Here is a 17,244-nt window from a genome sequence, read left to right on the forward strand (position 1 = left end):
AACTCAACTCTAACAGACAACTGAGTGAAGACGACATCAGAGAGCTGGTGTTAGTGCAGGTGAGATACACGTCCAAGACACTTCATTCATAATTCAAACATTCTGTGAGAAAAAACTATAAAGATGACCTTTTCCTTGATGCCACCGAGAGAACTAAATTAAATTCTTTGTGCTTTGTCAGTTTCACAAATTTCTGATTGAAATGGGACTTCCTTCGAGCATCAAGGTGGGCTTGAAGAGACTGGTGAAATAATGAGCAAGCAACGTACTGACACGGAGATGTGTAAATGAAGTGCCAATGAAGAGATAAAGAGAAGGGACAAGTTGAAGTTCTGAAGGATTTTGAACTGGAGCTTTTGGATTTATTCTGTTCAGCTCTGACCACACAACAATTACATCAAGCCCTATTTGCTTGACAGTTAACAACTCTGCTCTGCCTAATGAGCCCAGAGACACTTGTAGTGAAGAACGGCTCCGGAGGATGAGTGACCCCGAGACGGGAGAGAGGCCGAAGAGGTCGGTGTGTTTACCTGCAAACTACAGACATTACCAGGGCTACTGTGTGACGGTTTGAGTCCACCATAGAGAACGCAACCAAGGTCTTATGAGAACTGCCATGTCATTCATAATAATGCTGTTTTTATACTTTGGTTTTTGTACATATTAAACAAACAGGGGCGCTGGTAGGTGCCTGTATAGCATTTAGCTCAGCATGTTGAATTCTCCTTTTTTCCCCTTTCATCTTTTTTCACCTCTATCCCTGTTGTGATTAGATTAATTAATTTTAGGTTTCTTATACATGTAAAAATCCTTCACCCACATATGACAGTTATATAACAAAAAAATCTGACTTGTAGCACAGAGAGCATTCAGGTGTCAAAGTCTGTTTTAAAACTAAAATGAGTCTTGTGTAGTGACTTTATGACAGAAGGGTCAAATACAGGTCAGGTTAAGTTTTAACAAAATATAAGTCTAGTTTCCTGTCAGTGTGTCAGCAGACTGTCACACTCACCACACAGTGAAATTCAAATTCCAGTACAATTTCAATTGATATCTAAGTTGACCTTCATAAAACAATGAAATGATGACCTGGAGTGCTTTCTTCCGTCTATTATTCCAGCAGCTGTTATTGCCTGCATGTATTTTTTTTACCGCTTGAACTCATTTTGTAAAATGTTTAACTGGTGAAAAGAGTTGCCCTCTTGTGCCAGTAAAGATTGATCTGGCTTGATTTAATTAAAAAGGTCGACCTGTGTGAGCTCATTTGTGTTAATCATGTTGTTGTTTTGACCATTCTCACTCTTTGAAAGAAAATGGACACATTTTAAATGACCTCTTTTTATGTATTGTGGAGGTCACAATGGAGGTGTTGTCACAATAGTGGTTCTGTTGCTTAGGGTCGTTGTCCTGTATCCTGTATTCTTCAGCCAGATTGTGTTGTTCATGCTGGGGGTGATTGTGTTTGGACTGGCTCTGGCCATCATTGTAAAATGTACAGTGTCAACTGTGTCTGCTGCTGCTGCTGCTGCTGCTGCTGCTGCTGCTTGTAAGAAACCGATTGTGTTTGTGGCCATGTTCGCGTTCTTATTTGTCTTTGACCCCACTTTTGTTCTTCAGTGCTTTATGATCGGCTCAGCAAACTCCGGGGAGTCCACTGATGAGTATCTCACAGTTTATGTGAATGTTCTGTTTCTCACCAACTTTCAACTCTTAATGGATGGACTCCTGTGTTTTTTATGCTGAAGCTGCCTGCTGGAGAGGAACAACAACAAAAACAACAACAGAGTTCGGAAACCCTACGCTAAGACATGTCTACAAATGTAATTACTTAATTTTTACATTTAAAATGATGTATGTAGCACCATGCAAGTATCCAATCAACAGCTTAAAGGGGAATTCTGGGATTTTTAAATCTCTGATCTATACTTACATGTTTTGGTGTATAATTGATTAATACTTGGCTAAAGATTTGGAATCGGTCCAGTAGATCACTCCAGCTGGCAGCTGCGACACGGCTGTAATGTTGGGGCAACTGTTGTAACAAGTTACTTCCTCTAAAAGTTGTTTTTCCTATTAACATTATGGAAATGATTCCCACAGAGATTGTGGGCTCTTTTCACCATCGTCATCCTGCAACAACTCACTTATCGCAAAATTTCAGAGAGAGACTACTCCAACAACGGCAGACCCAGACAGTTTGGTTAACCGCATCCTTAAAGGCCTTATAATGTTAATGTCAGAAAAAGAAATATGTAATAAACACAATAATAAATGATAACTCTGACGTCTGCTTTTCTTGTCCAGTAAGCTGAGTAGCATCAATGCAACTATAGGATGAGCTGATTGAGGACTTTCTTTACTGCAAAAAAACTGAATGTCTTGTAAGTTAATTTAAGATTCAAAAGAACTGTGAATAATAAAATATAAAATGATGTTTATTCTCACTTTTTGGTGTTATTCATTCATATTTGCTACGCTGTGTGGTAATATTAATTTACTAGGCGACTGGAAATAACATAATTTGAGTGATGAACTAGAGTTTTAGTGGTCCCTCTCACCTTAACCTCAATAAATAAACTGACCCAGAGCTGTTAACAGCAGGTTGGACTAATGTGAGTGTGCATTCACAGGTAGTGGGACATCCCAGCTTTGAAACGAACCTTAACCATGCATACAGCAACAAGTTGCTTCAAACAAAAAAACCTTCACTTCTATCAAAAAAAAATTTTCAAGCAAAAAAAAATAGTGTTCAAATGCATTTTTTTGAGTCTCAAATATATTTTTGCATTCAAACACTTTTTTTCTTTGATTGAAACGGGTTTTTTTGATTGAAAATATATTTTTTGATTGAAGCAACCTTTTTTTTTGATTGAATAATAAAGACACAAATCTACCTTCATACATAACAAGTAAAAGTCTTGTATTCAAAGTCTCTCAAATAAATGCACAAAGTATTGTCAATAAACTTTATTCATCAGGAATTAAAAGTAATAGAGTACACTATAAAATAATATAATGACATAGCCCCTGAAATTAATGACAAACTTTCACCAACAGAAAAATAAAATAAAAATATAATGTAAGATTCACAAACAGTGATAATATGCATTCAAGTAAACGGAGCAGATCAGAGTGAGGATATGAGAACAGATTTTTAATTAACAAAAGTAAATTACAATAAACATTTTTTAATGTAAAATCTATCTTGAGTTATGATAATGATTGAATAATTGATTCAGTTTTTATTTTCGTGTCGTGCACATAGAGACAACAAAAGTACAGTTGCTGCGCTAAACAATTTATTACATTTCATTACAAGATTAAAAATTATATTTTACATTTAGCAGACACTTTTCTTACATTGCTGGAATGACTGCCATGCAAGGTGCCAACCAGCACATCAGGAGCAGTTTTGGGGTTCAGTATTTTGCCCAAGGACATTTCCACATGCAGACCAGGGTAATCGAACCAGCAACCTTCTGATAACAAGACGCTGGCTCTACCCCTGAGCCACAGCCACCTGAAACAAAATATTCTGCCGTCTCTCTCAAGCTTTTTTGGTCAGAGCATTAAGGGATTTTTCTAAAATAACTCACCAACCTTCACTTTGACTGGCCCTTAAACAATCCATCCTGGGGCGCTGAGAGCTGCCTTTGCAACATCTACAACTCCATTAACTAATACAGCAACCTTCTTTGTTCTGCTGAGCTCTTAAAACCTCTTGAGTCTGCTTCAGCTTGTCTTCAGTCTTTATCAGTCTCTTTTCATACCTTCTTTCCATTTCATCCCTATCTTTTTTATTCTCCCTCTCCCTCTCTGCCCTCTCTCTCTCTCTTCTCTCTTCGCTTTCCTTCATCTCCTTCAGTCTCTCCTCAATCATCTCCTGTCTCTCCCTCTCTGCTTCGTCTCTCTCTCTCTGTCTCTCTGCTTCTATCCGCTCCTTCTCCCTCATTATCTCCACAATCATCTCCTTTTTCTCCCTCTCCTCTCTCTCTCTCTGTCTCTCTGCTTCTATTCTCTCCATCTCCCTCCGTCTTTCCTCATTCATCTCCTTTTTCTCCCTCTCCTCTCTCTCTCTCTGTCTCTCTGCCTCTATCCTCTCCATCTCCCTCCGTCTCTCCTCATTCATCTCCTTTCTCTCCCTCTGCCTCTCGTCTCTCTCTTTCTGTCTCTCTGCTTGCATCCTCTCCATATCCCTCCGTCTCTCCTCATTCAACTTCTGTCTCTGCCTCTCCATCTCGTCTCTCACTCTGATTGTCTCTGCTTTTCGCTCCTCCCTCTCCTGCTGCACCCTCTGCCTCTCCTCCTCTCTCTCTTTCCTCACCCTCTCTCTCTCAGCCTCGAGTTGCTCTTGAATTTTCTTCATGTCTTTTTCATGTTCTTCCTGAAGCTCCTTCTTCAGCTCCTCTTTCTCTTTCCGTATTTTTTCTTCTTTCTCTTTCAGGATGCGTTGTTTCTCCTCTTCGATTTCCCTCTCGGCCTTTTGGAACATCTCGTTGGTGTAGTGGCTTCCTCCGTTCCTCTTCGCTACATTTCTGATCTTCTGGAGCAGCTCACTGACCTGTGAGCGATCCTCCAGCTTATTGTTGAAGACGTGGTACTGGTTGTTACATTTGGCCACAAAGTCTTTAAGGTCGGTGTCGTCATCCAAGAATTTCACGATCGTGTCGTCAAGCATGTCACCATGAGTGAAGAGAACCATGCTGTATCTGTCTGCATCCTTGCCAAATATTTCTTGAATCTGTTGCACCGTCTGCTTTTCCTCTTCAGTGAATCTGCCCACACGAATGACCACCAGAAACACATGGGGTCCAGGAGCAGCCAAACGAACGCACTGGCTCACATCTCTTACTGTTTTAATGTCGTCAAACCTGTTGTCAAACAGGCCCGGAGTGTCAATGACAGCAATCTGTTGCCCATCTATCACACATTCATGCTTGGAACAGTCCACAGTCACAGACTTAGAAGTGCACTTTGATTCAAAGTCCTTTCGTCCCAGGATGGTGTTTCCAGTAGCACTCTTCCCAGCTCCAGTCTTCCCCACCATCACTATCCTCAGCTCCTCGTTATTTGTTATGATCTGTCCTGTGTAGAACAATGTGTGACACTGAATCAGACATCAGGTTGCAAAGACATTGTACTTCATGCGACGTATACAAAGATGGAAAAAGTAGAAACATCTGTTCGCTGCATTGGGAGAGGCAACATCATTTTGAAACAATGTAAACAAATTAATTGAGCTGTGCACTTCTCTGTGGTCTCAGGAGACTGTTTATTACACCATTAAAAGGAAAAGGCAGCAGTTTTTTTAAACTGTCAGCTGAGATTGAACTGCATGGTGAAAACCTGTCTGGTCAAAGGTTTGACTCTATACATTGAGCAGTTTCCATTGTTTTTATTTTTGGCCCATCTGAAGTTGAATTAGAAAGAAAACAGCCGTGAACAGCATTTCTGTGGTTGACAGGCCTTGTTTTGTCATGTCAAAAATCATAGAAGTCCCAAAGACATTTTAGCCTAAGCTAAAGCAACACTGCCTGTCACATTTCTAATCTCTTGTCTTGTAAATGACCACATCTGATAACAGAATATAACCTCATTGATTTTATGCACAAAGAATTTCTAATGTAGGACACTGACTATAAAATTATTACAAAATTCAACCATACTCACTGTGAAATTAAAGTAAAATAATTGTATTTTAAAACATGGATATGACTTACCAGAGTTGTCGGTCATGCTTGGGTTGTAAGGCTTGCTGGCCATGTTTGGGTCAGATACTGCAGCTTAAGTGAAGACGCAGAGTTGTGAATGTGTGCAGAATCTGCCAATCCTTTAAATGTGCACCAAACCACACCCAGAAATAAACGCACCTGTCTCACACCATAGTGAATCTAAAGCTTTATGTAATCTCTGAACCCACTGACCAAGGTTTGACAATGTTGATGCCTGATAATAAGAATTTACGAGGGGTGACTCTGACAGCTCCACACTATAAACCCTGCTCACCTCTTCCTCCACCCTTTACAAGAAACGGCATCTGTTCTTTCAAACTGTACAGCTCATGTCAAACCTCAGCTTTGCCCTTACAACAGTCTACAGTCGTAGATGTAGCACTGAACTTTAAATCAAAGCACTTTTGTGACAGAATTTTGTTTCCAATGTCACTCTTCTCATTCCCAGTCTCAGCCACCAACATTTCGTGTTGTATGGAAATATAAAAGTAAGTAGATACAAGATACATACATACTACCAAATTACACAATCCTTCTATTGAACTTCTTGGAGATTACTAGTAAATGATTAAAAATGATGAGCCTGCTTTGATAACTGCACACGTCATCCACTGCTCACCCCTCCCTCCACCATTTACAAGAAACAGCAGCAGTTCTTGTAGGTGAGAAATATGCAGTGTAGTAGCAGAATCTGGGTTTATAGTTTATCAGCACCGCCTAGTTTGACTGGAGTTGTGTGAGACGACCCTGATTCGATTCAAGACTCCGACCATACAACCATAGAAGAATGTGTAGAATAACAACATGTTATATCTCTTCATATCTCTTTGTTTTCAAACTGTCCATAATGAGTCCAACAGTGTTATAGGAGTGCAAATGCCAGATCAGTGGACTGTTTTTCTAAACCTGACGCCTACATCACCCACAATGCAGCTGAGCCCCTGAGTGACATCACTGGAGGCAGTTTAGGAGAGTGCTGCAGGAGCACTGAACTTCACCTGACTTTCCAAACAATGACTGATGACTGATGACAATGATTTTTCATTCATGGGTGAACTTACCCTTTAAAAGTACACTACCTTTAATCTTGACGAACGACCCTGCTGGAAAAAAAACCCAGCATGATTTCCATGCTGGTCCATGCTGGTTTGGTGCTGGTGTCGATTATTGATTTGTACATATTCATGCAGACAGTACTTACATGGTCCTTGTAGTTGTTTGATAGTTTGTCTCTAAATATAAGATAGCTGATATAATAATACTAAAATTAATACTAATACTAAGAAATATAATGATAAAATAAATAATGTATAATACATTGTTCTTAAATGAAATTATTATGCATCGTCTACCTTCAAATGTCAAAATCTTCCAAATCTTTCATACAGTGTAGGTATTATTGTTAGGAAAAAACGTCCCACATTTTTCATACAGTATTATAATGAACATATTAATTTACTAGGCGACTGGAAATAACATAATTTGAGTGATGAACTAGAGTTTTAGTGGTCCCTCTCACCTTAACCTCAATAAATACACTGACCCAGAGCTGTTAACAGCAGGTTGGACTAATGTGAGTGTGCATTCACAGGTAGTGGGACATCCAAGCTTTGAAACGAACCTTAACCATGCATACAGCATTCAAAGATACAACTGCAGCCATGAAACGGTTTCCTATAAACTAAACTGGAGGCTACACAAATTAAGCCAATCATGAGTGTATATAATATGTAATATATTATATATATATTTTTAAAATGTAGTCTTATATATTTAGGTTTTTCGTCTGAAACCTTAAATGTCCGAGTTAAGTTGAACGCACCTCGGAAAAAATAAACTGCGCCACAAGATGTCAGCATTGCGGCCATCTTTGTTTGAGGTACAGTAGGTGTTTCTTCCAGCTCTTTTACAATAAAACATGCAGGTTTAGTTGCTTGAGTTGACATTAAATTAGTGTTATAACTCATATGGCGTGAACACATTACAGGAAACAGCCTCTATGTGGGGTTACTAGTCCTGTAGTGTGTTAGCTAACATTAGCAATGTACGTTCAACAGTTGTTTAGCTGCTGATGCTAACTTTAGCTGTAATTACTGACTAACCCTTTGTTTTGTTCAAAAGAAGAAAGTTTAATGTAGGTAGCATCAGCCTTTCTTTAATTATTTAATTCTCTCATGAACTGTGAAAAGGGAGGAAGCTGTCAGACAAGACAAACAAACAGCTGACCTGGTCTTTTCAAAACAAAGTTGTAGTTTTGACTCGTCCCCCCGAGTAACGAGTAATATGGGGACACACTGCAACAACTGCTACTCGTGGTGGAGGAAGCATCGAAATGTTTTACTTAAGTTAAAGCAACATTAATACAGTTCTCCGTAACGAGTAAAAGTCTTGTATTCAAAGTCTCTCAAATAAATGCACAGTATTGTCAATAAACTTAATTCATCAGGAATTAAAAGTAATAGAGTACACTATAAAAGAATATAATGACATAGCCCCTGAAATTAATGACAAACTTTCACCAACAGAAAAATAAAATAAAAATATAATGTAAGATTCACAAACAGTGATAATATGCATTCAAGTAAACTGAGCAGATCAGAGTGAGGATATGAGAACAGATTTTGAATTAACAAAAGTAAATTACAATAAACATTTTTTAATGTAAAATCTATCTTGAGTTATGATAATGATTGAATGATTGATTCAGTTTTTATTTTCGTGTCGTGCACATAGAGACAACAAAAGTACAGTTGCTGCGCTAAACAATTTATTACATTTCATTACAAGATTAAAAATTATATTTAGCAGACACTTTTGTCCAAAGCAACTTTTCTTACATTGCCAACCAGCACATCAGGAGCAGTTTTGGGGTTCAGTATCTTGCCCAAGGACATTTCCACATGCAGACCAGGGTAATCGAACCAGCAACCTTCTGATAACAAGACGCTGGCTCTACCCCTGAGCCACAGCCACCTGAAACAAAATATTCTGCCGTCTCTCTCAAGCTTTTTTGGTCAGAGCATTAAGGGATTTTTCTAAAACAACTCACCAACCTTCACTTTGACTGTCCCTTAAACAATCCATCCTGGGGCGCTGAGAGCTGCCTTTGCAACATCTACAACTCCATTAACTAATACAGCAACCTTTGTTCTGCTCAGCTCTTAAATCCTCTTGAGTCTGCTTCAGCTTGTCTTCAGTCTCTGTCAGTCTCTTTTCATACCTTCTTTCCATTTCATCCCTATCTTTTTTATTCTCCTTTTCCCACTCTGCCCTCTCTCTCTCTCTCTCTCTTCTCTCTGCTTCTATCCTCTCCTTCTCCCTCTGTTTTTCCTCAATCATCTCCTTTTTCTCCCTCTCCTCTCTCTCTCTCTGTCTCTCTGCCTCTATCCTCTCTATCTCCCTCCGTCTCTCCTCATTCATCTCCTTTTTCTCCCTCTCCTCTCTCTCTCTCTGTCTCTCTGCCTCTATCCTCTCTATCTCCCTCCGTCTCTCCTCATTCATCTCCTTTTTCTCCCTCTCCCTCTCTTCTCTCTCTCTCTGTCTCTCTACTTCTCTCTCCTGCTTCTCCCTCTGCCTCTGCTCCTCCATCTCCTGCTTCTCCCTCTGCTTCTGCTCCTCCATCTCCTGCTTCTCCCTCTGCTTCTGCTCCTCCATCTCCTGCTTCTCCCTCTCCCTCTCGTCTCTCTCTCTCTGTCTCTCTACTTCTCTCTCCTGCTTCTCCCTCTGCCTCTGCTCCTCCATCTCCTGCTTCTCCCTCTGCTTCTGCTCCTCCATCTCCTGCTTCTCCCTCTGCTTCTGCTCCTCCATCTCCTGCTTATCCCTCTGCCTCTGCCCCTCCATCTCCTGCTTCTCCCTCTGCCTCTGCCCCTCCATCTCCTGCTTCTCCCTCTGCCTCTGCTCCTCCATCTCCTGCTTCTCCCTCTGCCTCTGCTCCTCCCTCTCCTCCTTCTCCCTCTGCCTCTGCCCCTCCATCTCCTGCTTCTCCCTCTGCCTCTGCTCCTCCATCTCCTGCTTCTCCCTCTGCCTCTGCTCCTCCATCTCCTGCTTCTCCCTCTGCCTCTGCTCCTCCATCTCCTCCTTCTCCCTCTGCCTCTGCTCCTCCCTCTCCTGCTTCTCCCTCTGCCTCTCCTCCTCTCTCTCTTTCCTCATCCTCTCTCTCTCAGCCTCGAGTTGCTCTTGAATTTTCTTCATGTCTTTTTCATGTTCTCCCTGAAGCTCCTTCTTCAGCTCCTCTTTCTCTTTCCGTATTTTATCTTCTTTCTCTTTCAGGATGCGTTGTTTCTCCTCTTCGATTTCCCTCTCGGCCTTTTGGAACATCTCGTTGGTGTAGTGGCTTCTTCCGTTCCTCTTCGCTACATTTCTGATCTTCTGGACCAGCTTATTGACCTGTGAGCGATCCTCCAGCCAATTGTTGAAGACGTGGTACTGGTTGTTACATTTGGCCACAAGGTCTTGAAGGTCGGTGTCGTCATCCAAGAATTTCTCAATGGTCGTTTCTCGAAGCATGTCACCATGAGAGAAGAGAACCATGCTGTATCTGTCTGCATCCTGGCCAAATATTTCTTGAATCTTTTGCACCGTCTGCTTTTCCTCGTCAGTGAATCTGCCCACACGAATGACCACCAGAAACACATGGGGTCCAGGAGCAGCCAAACGAACGCACTGGCTCACATCTCTGACTGTTTTAATGTCGTCAAACCTGTTGTCAAACAGGCCCGGAGTGTCAATGACAGCAATCTGTTGCCCATCTATCACACATTCATGCTTGGAACAGTCCACAGTCACAGACTTAGAAGTGCACTTTGATTCAAAGCCCTTTCGTCCCAGGATGGTGTTTCCAGCAGCACTCTTCCCAGCTCCAGTCTTCCCCACCATCACTATCCTCAGCTCCTTGTTATTTGTTTTGATCTGTCCTGTGTAGAACAATGTGTGACACTGAATCAGACATCAGGTTGTACAGACATTGTACTTCATGCGACGTATACAAAGATGGAAAAAGTAGATACATCTGTTCGCTGCATTGGGAGAGGCAAAATCATTGGGAAACATTTTAAACAAATAAACCATGATTGTATTCCCCAAAGCAGATTTTTAGAGAGCTCATTCAGGACCCTGTCTATAAAAGTATTACTCTACAGGAGCTGTACATTATAAGTCCAAAAAATCTTTTTCAACCATTAAATCATCCTAAAATTATTGCACTTTAAAACATGGACATGACTTACCCAAGTTGTTGGTCATGTTTGGGTTGTAAGACTCGCTGGCCATGTTTGGGTCAAAGAGCACAGAGTAGATTCTGCAGTTTAAACGAAGACGCTGAGTTCTGAATGTCTGCAGTCAGAAACTGCAGATGCTTTTAAACGTGCACCAAACCACACCCAGTTACAGCTACACTGGTCTCATATCAAGATGAAACTGAAACTTTATGTAAGTTCTGAACCCACTGAACCCTGTTTGAGATAACTCTGCTCACCCCTCCCTCCACCATTTACAAGAAATGGCCACACTTCTTTTCAACCTTAGTTTAGATGTATATGTTTTTTTAGGGTACTCAACAGCTTTTAAGCTGCAATGATTTCATGTATTCATTTAACATATTTAACACAATGCTTTCAAGCATTTACAAATGTCATGTATATTTTTGCTGAGATAGGACTCTTCATATATTTTAATGTAAGCCACAAAGGATGTAGAAGTCTTCCCCCATCCCATTTTTTGGTAACAAACGTTTTTTTTAAGTGATTAGATATTTTTAACCCTTCGAAAAACCATCCAATATTAAATCCATAACTTATTTTGTATGGAATAAATAATATTATTTGAATAAATGTAATAAAATATATACAAAAGTTTCATAAATTAGGATACAAATTAATCGCTACTGAAACTCAACTCAGTGGTGTGTTCTTTTAAATCTGGATTTAACTTTTAATATGTTACTGCGTTTATTATGAATCATCTATTCGCTGCTTTCACAGCGTCAGTGAACTGTTCATTACACCATTAACAGCAAAAACTGTCTTTGGCCCAATTGAAGTCAATTTAGAAAGAAAATAGCCATGAACGGACACAAATGTTGAACAAAACACAATTTTGAAAATCTATTAGAATTTAAATATTTCTTTTTCATGGTTAAAAAATAAAAAATAAAGGAGCGAAAGAGATCAGAACATTTCAACAAGTTTAAACCTTGAACATGAACTCTGCTATGTGTCGGACTACTCAGTGTTTTAGTCTAGTGTTTGCCTGCACTGTGCAAAAAAACAATAGAGCCCACAGTCCCAGGATGTAACCTGTTTCCCTTTTCCACCTCAGCTTTACTCTTAGAACAGTCTACAGTCATTGACGTCAATTGAAAAAAGTACAAAGACAATATATCTAATGTTTCATCTCATCAACTTCAATGTGTTTTTGGATTTATATGCGTATTCTGAATTTGATGCTGACAATCATCTCTGACCATCTCTGAACTATCAACCATAGTCATAGTCATGAAAATGCTGATACCTTTTTAAATGTATTTATTGGCCTTTTCATGGCTTTATTTATAGTTCAGCTTAGAGATAACAGGAAATGGGGATGAGAGGGGGGATGACACGCAGCACAGGGCCGCAGGTCGGACTCGAGCCCTGGGCCGCTGCAGTGAGGAGCCTCTGTACATGGGGCACGTGCTCTACCACCTGAGCTACTTGAGCACGAGGAGCTGCTCCGATAACTCCACATTAATAATCCTACTCACCCCTCCCTCCACCGTTTACAGGAAATGGTTGGAATGTCCTGTGGCCATATAAAAAGAACATCCTGTTTATGGTACCCTTACATGGAAACAAATGGAAAGGTTGAGCTATACACATGTATCTGTTAAGGCTCTTTTTATTGTGCTGTCACAAGAATCACTTCACTGCTGGAAAGATAACTCTTGTATTAAACTGGGCTGTCTCTGCAGTGGAAAGACATAAATGTTATTTAAATTGGTGCTACATGATAAGAGTAAACAGAGGAACAGGGCTGTGCTTTTCCCTTTTGCTCAAAAGAGACACTACATAAACAAGAATGCACTGCGCCACACCGGACCAGTAAACAATTAACAGGATTGTGGTTCATATTTGCTCAGCACTTCCTTGTTTCACAGTGTGATTGTAGTTTTTTCAGCCTCCGTTTTCACACTATAGAAACAATATGATAACGACGCCTGGTTCATGATCATGATCTTCCCCTATTGCAGCTGATCAGCAGGCACGTACAGAGGGGGGAGCTACGGGTGCTTGGGCACCTGCCTCTTTGCTCCTGATGATCAAGGTGTATTTTATTGTGTATGTGTTTTTTCTTTTTGTAGTTCTTTTAAATAGTTTTGCCAAATTGTAGGAAATAGTTCTCCGGCTTTTTTGCTAGTTTGGAGAACAGAAAAACATTTTTTGCTGCATATGTGAAAAAAAGGAGTATAAAGCTCTTATGGCTCCTGCCCTTCAGAAACATCTTTTAGCATACTGTTTAGCATTAATACGTGAAATTATGATAAACATAAAAACAATAAATGGTACAAACAGTTAAATCTGTAAGTTACAAAGTGAACTACTGATGACACAATGGTATCTCTTAATCAATCAAATGTGCTCCATAAAGTTTTTCTGTCTATTCCCCTTTAATTAGTATTTTGACAGTAGAAAGCATTATATTTGTGAAAATAGGCCATAAATGTTCAAGAATCTAAAATCATGTCAATCATTTTCAAACAGCTTTTGCTGAATCTAGAACTCTAAAGCTGAAGTACTCCCCAAGTAGACACACATTAATGTGGAAAATTGGTGGAGTTACCCTTTAAAGTGCTAAACTTGCACATCATTTAAGACCTGAAATGTGATGTTTAAACCAAAGTTACTTTGAGGTCAGCACAGAACCTGTTACCTTCTTATTCTCCACATAGGCTCCACATACTACATCCATGAGTACATCCTCGTCGCTCACCCGAAGATGAGCTGGACTGAAGCTCAAAGCTACTGCAGAGAGCAGCACGGTGACCTGGCCACCATATCTAATGTGCAGGTCAACAGCAGGATCGCTGACATGGCTAAAGACTGGGAGGAGCCCTTCTGGATCGGTCTGTATGAAGACATCTACAGCTGGAAATGGTCTCTGATGGGTGAACATTACTACACAGGAGTCGTGGAGGACTACAGGCAGTGGCAGGAAGATGCATGTTCGTTAAAATGCCTCTCATTTGTTTTGCAGGTGAGCTTGATCTGACAACGTAAATGTGAAGCTATCCTCAAACAATGAAATGAGAGCATTTGTCTTAAGCTGATCAATATTCAATATCCACAAAGCATCTTGACAGGAGACACAGTCACTCATTTTCAGGTTCCTACCAATGTTTTTCTTTCAACCATGACCTTAACCTACCTTCATCTACAGGTTGTGAATTTACCTTGAAGACGTCATTTGTAATTTTTCCCGTTTGTTTCTCCACGTAGATGGTAGCTCTGATCAGTATGTGCTGGTAACCGAGCAGAAGAGTTGGTTTGAGGCTCAGAGCTACTGCAGGCAGCACCACACAGATCTGGTCAGTGTGAGGAGTCCGGCTGAGAACCAGGAGCTGAGGAGCAGACTGCAGACCGACCAGGCTGTGCAGGAGGCCTGGATCGGCCTTTGAAAAGCCAAAATCATCACTTTGACTGCTGAGCTAAAAATATTAGCACATTTCAGATGTGGTATCTGAAAGGGTTGCACAAACACCTGCATGTCTAAGCTGTAAATAATGTTTTTTCAAATTAAATATTGGTTACAAATGATGAGCTGTATTGAGCCATTTTATCTTTTATTTTGGTTGTTTTTTATGTTTTAAAAGAAGTCCCCAACTACCTCAGCTGTTTAGGAGAATGCTGCAGGACTACTGAACTTCACCTGACTTTCCAAACAATGACTGATGACAATGATTTTTCATTCATGGGCTTCATGAATTAAACTTACTGACTTACTGAATTCAACTTACTTACTTAATGCAGACCGTACTTACATGGTCCATGTAGTTGTTTGATAGTTTGTCTCTAAATATAAGATAGCTGATATACTAATACTAAAACTAATACTAAGAAATATAATGATAAAATAAATGATGTATTGGACAATGTTCATAAATCAAATTATTATGCATCGTCTACCTTCAAATGTCAAAATCTTCCAAATCTTTCATACAGTGTAGGTATTATTGTTAGGAACAAACGTCCCACATTTTTCATACAGTATTGTAATGAACATATTAATTTACTAGGCGACTGGAAATAACATAATTTGAGTGATGAACTAGAGTTTTAGTGGTCCCTCTCACCTTAACCTCAATAAATAAACTGACCCAGAGCTGTTAACAGCAGGTTGGACTAATGTGAGTGTGCATTCACAGGTAGTAGGACATCCCAGCTTTGAAACGAACCTTAACCATGCATACAGCATTCAAAGATACAACTGCAGCCATGAAACGGTTTCCTATGAGCTAAACTGGAGGCTACACAAATTAAGCCAATCATGAGTGTATATAATATGTTATGTATATATATATATATTTAAAATGTAGTCTTATATATTTAGGTTTTTCGTCTGAAACCTTAAATGTCCGAGTTTAGTTGAACGCACCTCGGAAAAAATAAACTGCGCCACAAGATGTCAGCATTGCGGCCATCTTTGTTTGAGGTACAGTAGGTGTTTCTTCCAGCTCTTTTACAATAAAACATGCAGGTTAAGTTGCTTGAGTTGACATTAAATTAGTGTTATAACTCATATGGCGTGAACACATTACAGGAAACAGCCTCTATGTGGGGTTACTAGTCCTGTAGTGTGTTAGCTAACATTAGCAATGTACGTTCAACAGTTGTTTAGCTGCTGATGCTAACTTTAGCTGTAATTACTGACTAACCCTTTGTTTTGTTCAAAAGAAGAAAGTTTAATGTAGGTAGCATCAGCCTTTCTTTAATTATTTAATTCTCTCATTAACTGTGAAAAGGCAGGAAGCTGTCAGACAAGACAAACAAACCGCTCACCTGGTCTTTTCAAAACAAAGTCCCAGACACTCAGACAAACATTAACCGACAGTAACCAAATGTCCCCTGTCCAGACAACATGTACACATTGAAGTGGTCTACTGCACACACTCACTCACTCACACACACACACACACACACACACACACTCACTCACACACACACACACACACACACACACAAACAATGAGCTCAACGCACTGTGACTGAAGAAAAACACGCCAATAGACAAAACACAAGAAAATAAATGAAAAGAAAACACCTGCACACTAACTTGACAATACATGTGCAGTATTTACAAAACACAACTAAGCACAGAAAATACGCAGAAACACACAGACGACCGACAGACACTGTTTCCAGGGGACGCTAAAAAGTGATGCACAGCTGATGTTGCCATGGTTTGTGAGTCATGAAGGCATCAAAATCTGCTCTGTAAGTGGAAAAAGTGGTAAAGCTGTTTTAGTAGGTTAACAATCGTGTCCCAGCTGTGTTCATATCTTGTTAGTGTCCCCTGGAAACAGTTTCTGCTGTCATTTGTGATATTTGCAGAGTTTGTGTATTTCTTGTGTTTTCTGTATTTGCAACACAACCTAATTTTGGTTTAGTCGGATTTTTTGTAAATGTTGTGTATTTGTGTCAAATTTACAGTTACACAGCTGACTTCATGAGTCACGAACCACGACAACAACAGGTGCGTCCCAGCAGTGTTCATCACTTTTAATTTTTCCTCTGGAAACAGTTTCTGTTTCTGTGTTTGGCTCTGTTTTCTTTCTTTGCAGCACATTTCGGTGTTTGGTCGTGTTTTGTAAATGCTGCCACATGTGTTGTCAAGTTGGTGAAGATGTTTTCTTAATTTGCTTGTGTTTTGTTTATTTGCATGTGTTGTCTTAAGTTCCAGTGTGTTGAGCCTCTGTAAAAATATGCTCACTTTGCACAAACATCTGCGCTTCAAATGTCTAAACTCCACAATGGTTCTCACTAAGATGGAAATGCACAAACAACAAAAACACACAACCACTTACTTGTGGTCACGAACCATTTAGTATCCAAACTCCACGAGGAGAGGAGACGTTGGAGACAAAGACAGGAGGTAAGACGGCATTTGCAATAAGTAACAAACCATTTTGTGCACTTGTGTTTGTTATTTACAGATGAATTTTTCATTATTGATTCACAAATGTGGAGAATTTCTCTCATTGCTGCAGATCATGGAGGAAAGTTTGAAGAAGCTGCTTCTCTTTGGTTCGTACTTCTCTCTCATCAACTCTGATCAAAACTGAATACAAGTGATTTATTCATAATATGCACACAATTGTATTCTTGCCCATGTGTGTTTTTTAGTTTCACGGTGGGTTTTATTCTGATTCACAGGGACATTTTTGATCATTTTGGAGGTCACACACCAGACAGGTAAGAAAATATGTTCATTTTTGTCTTGAATTTAACTTCAGATTATCGAGCAGTGTTGGAAATTATTT

The 17,244-nt window shown here is 39.8% G+C and overlaps 2 protein-coding genes and 1 long non-coding RNA gene across 3 annotated transcripts; 1 reads left to right on the plus strand and 2 right to left on the minus strand.

Moving 5' to 3' along the window:
* Positions 1 to 1,734: 1,734 nt before the first annotated feature.
* LOC141004083 (GTPase IMAP family member 4-like) lies at positions 1,735 to 5,752 on the minus strand. Its single transcript, XM_073475580.1, has 3 exons — positions 5,721 to 5,752; positions 4,250 to 5,085; positions 1,735 to 1,752 (listed from the first exon to the last, which is right to left on the minus strand). The coding sequence occupies exons 1-3, from the start codon at positions 5,734 to 5,736 to the stop codon at positions 1,735 to 1,737; spliced, it is 870 nt and encodes a 289-aa protein (XP_073331681.1). The 5' UTR covers positions 5,737 to 5,752.
* Positions 5,753 to 8,232: 2,480 nt separating this feature from the next.
* On the minus strand, positions 8,233 to 11,080 carry LOC141003156 (uncharacterized). Its single transcript, XM_073474436.1, has 2 exons — positions 10,958 to 11,080; positions 8,233 to 10,645 (listed from the first exon to the last, which is right to left on the minus strand). The coding sequence occupies exons 1-2, from the start codon at positions 10,998 to 11,000 to the stop codon at positions 8,859 to 8,861; spliced, it is 1,830 nt and encodes a 609-aa protein (XP_073330537.1). The 5' UTR covers positions 11,001 to 11,080; the 3' UTR covers positions 8,233 to 8,858.
* Positions 11,081 to 16,627: 5,547 nt separating this feature from the next.
* LOC141003222 (uncharacterized) lies at positions 16,628 to 17,177 on the plus strand. Its single transcript, XR_012179697.1, has 3 exons — positions 16,628 to 16,856; positions 16,972 to 17,008; positions 17,138 to 17,177. It is a non-coding gene; the product is annotated as an uncharacterized lncRNA (long non-coding RNA).
* Positions 17,178 to 17,244: the final 67 nt, after the last annotated feature.

This window comes from Pagrus major, chromosome 10, assembly GCF_040436345.1.
Source record: "Pagrus major chromosome 10, Pma_NU_1.0".
In the NCBI taxonomy this organism is placed as follows: Eukaryota; Metazoa; Chordata; class Actinopteri; order Spariformes; family Sparidae; genus Pagrus; species Pagrus major.

Coding starts and splice junctions, on each gene's coding strand:
- LOC141003156 (XM_073474436.1), bottom strand. CDS start 11,000: ATGGCCAGCGAGTCTTACAACCCAAACATGACCAACAACTTGG. Junction 10,646..10,957: donor AAACATGACCAACAACTTGG/GTAAGTCATGTC, acceptor TGTTCTACACAG/GACAGATCAAAACAAATAAC.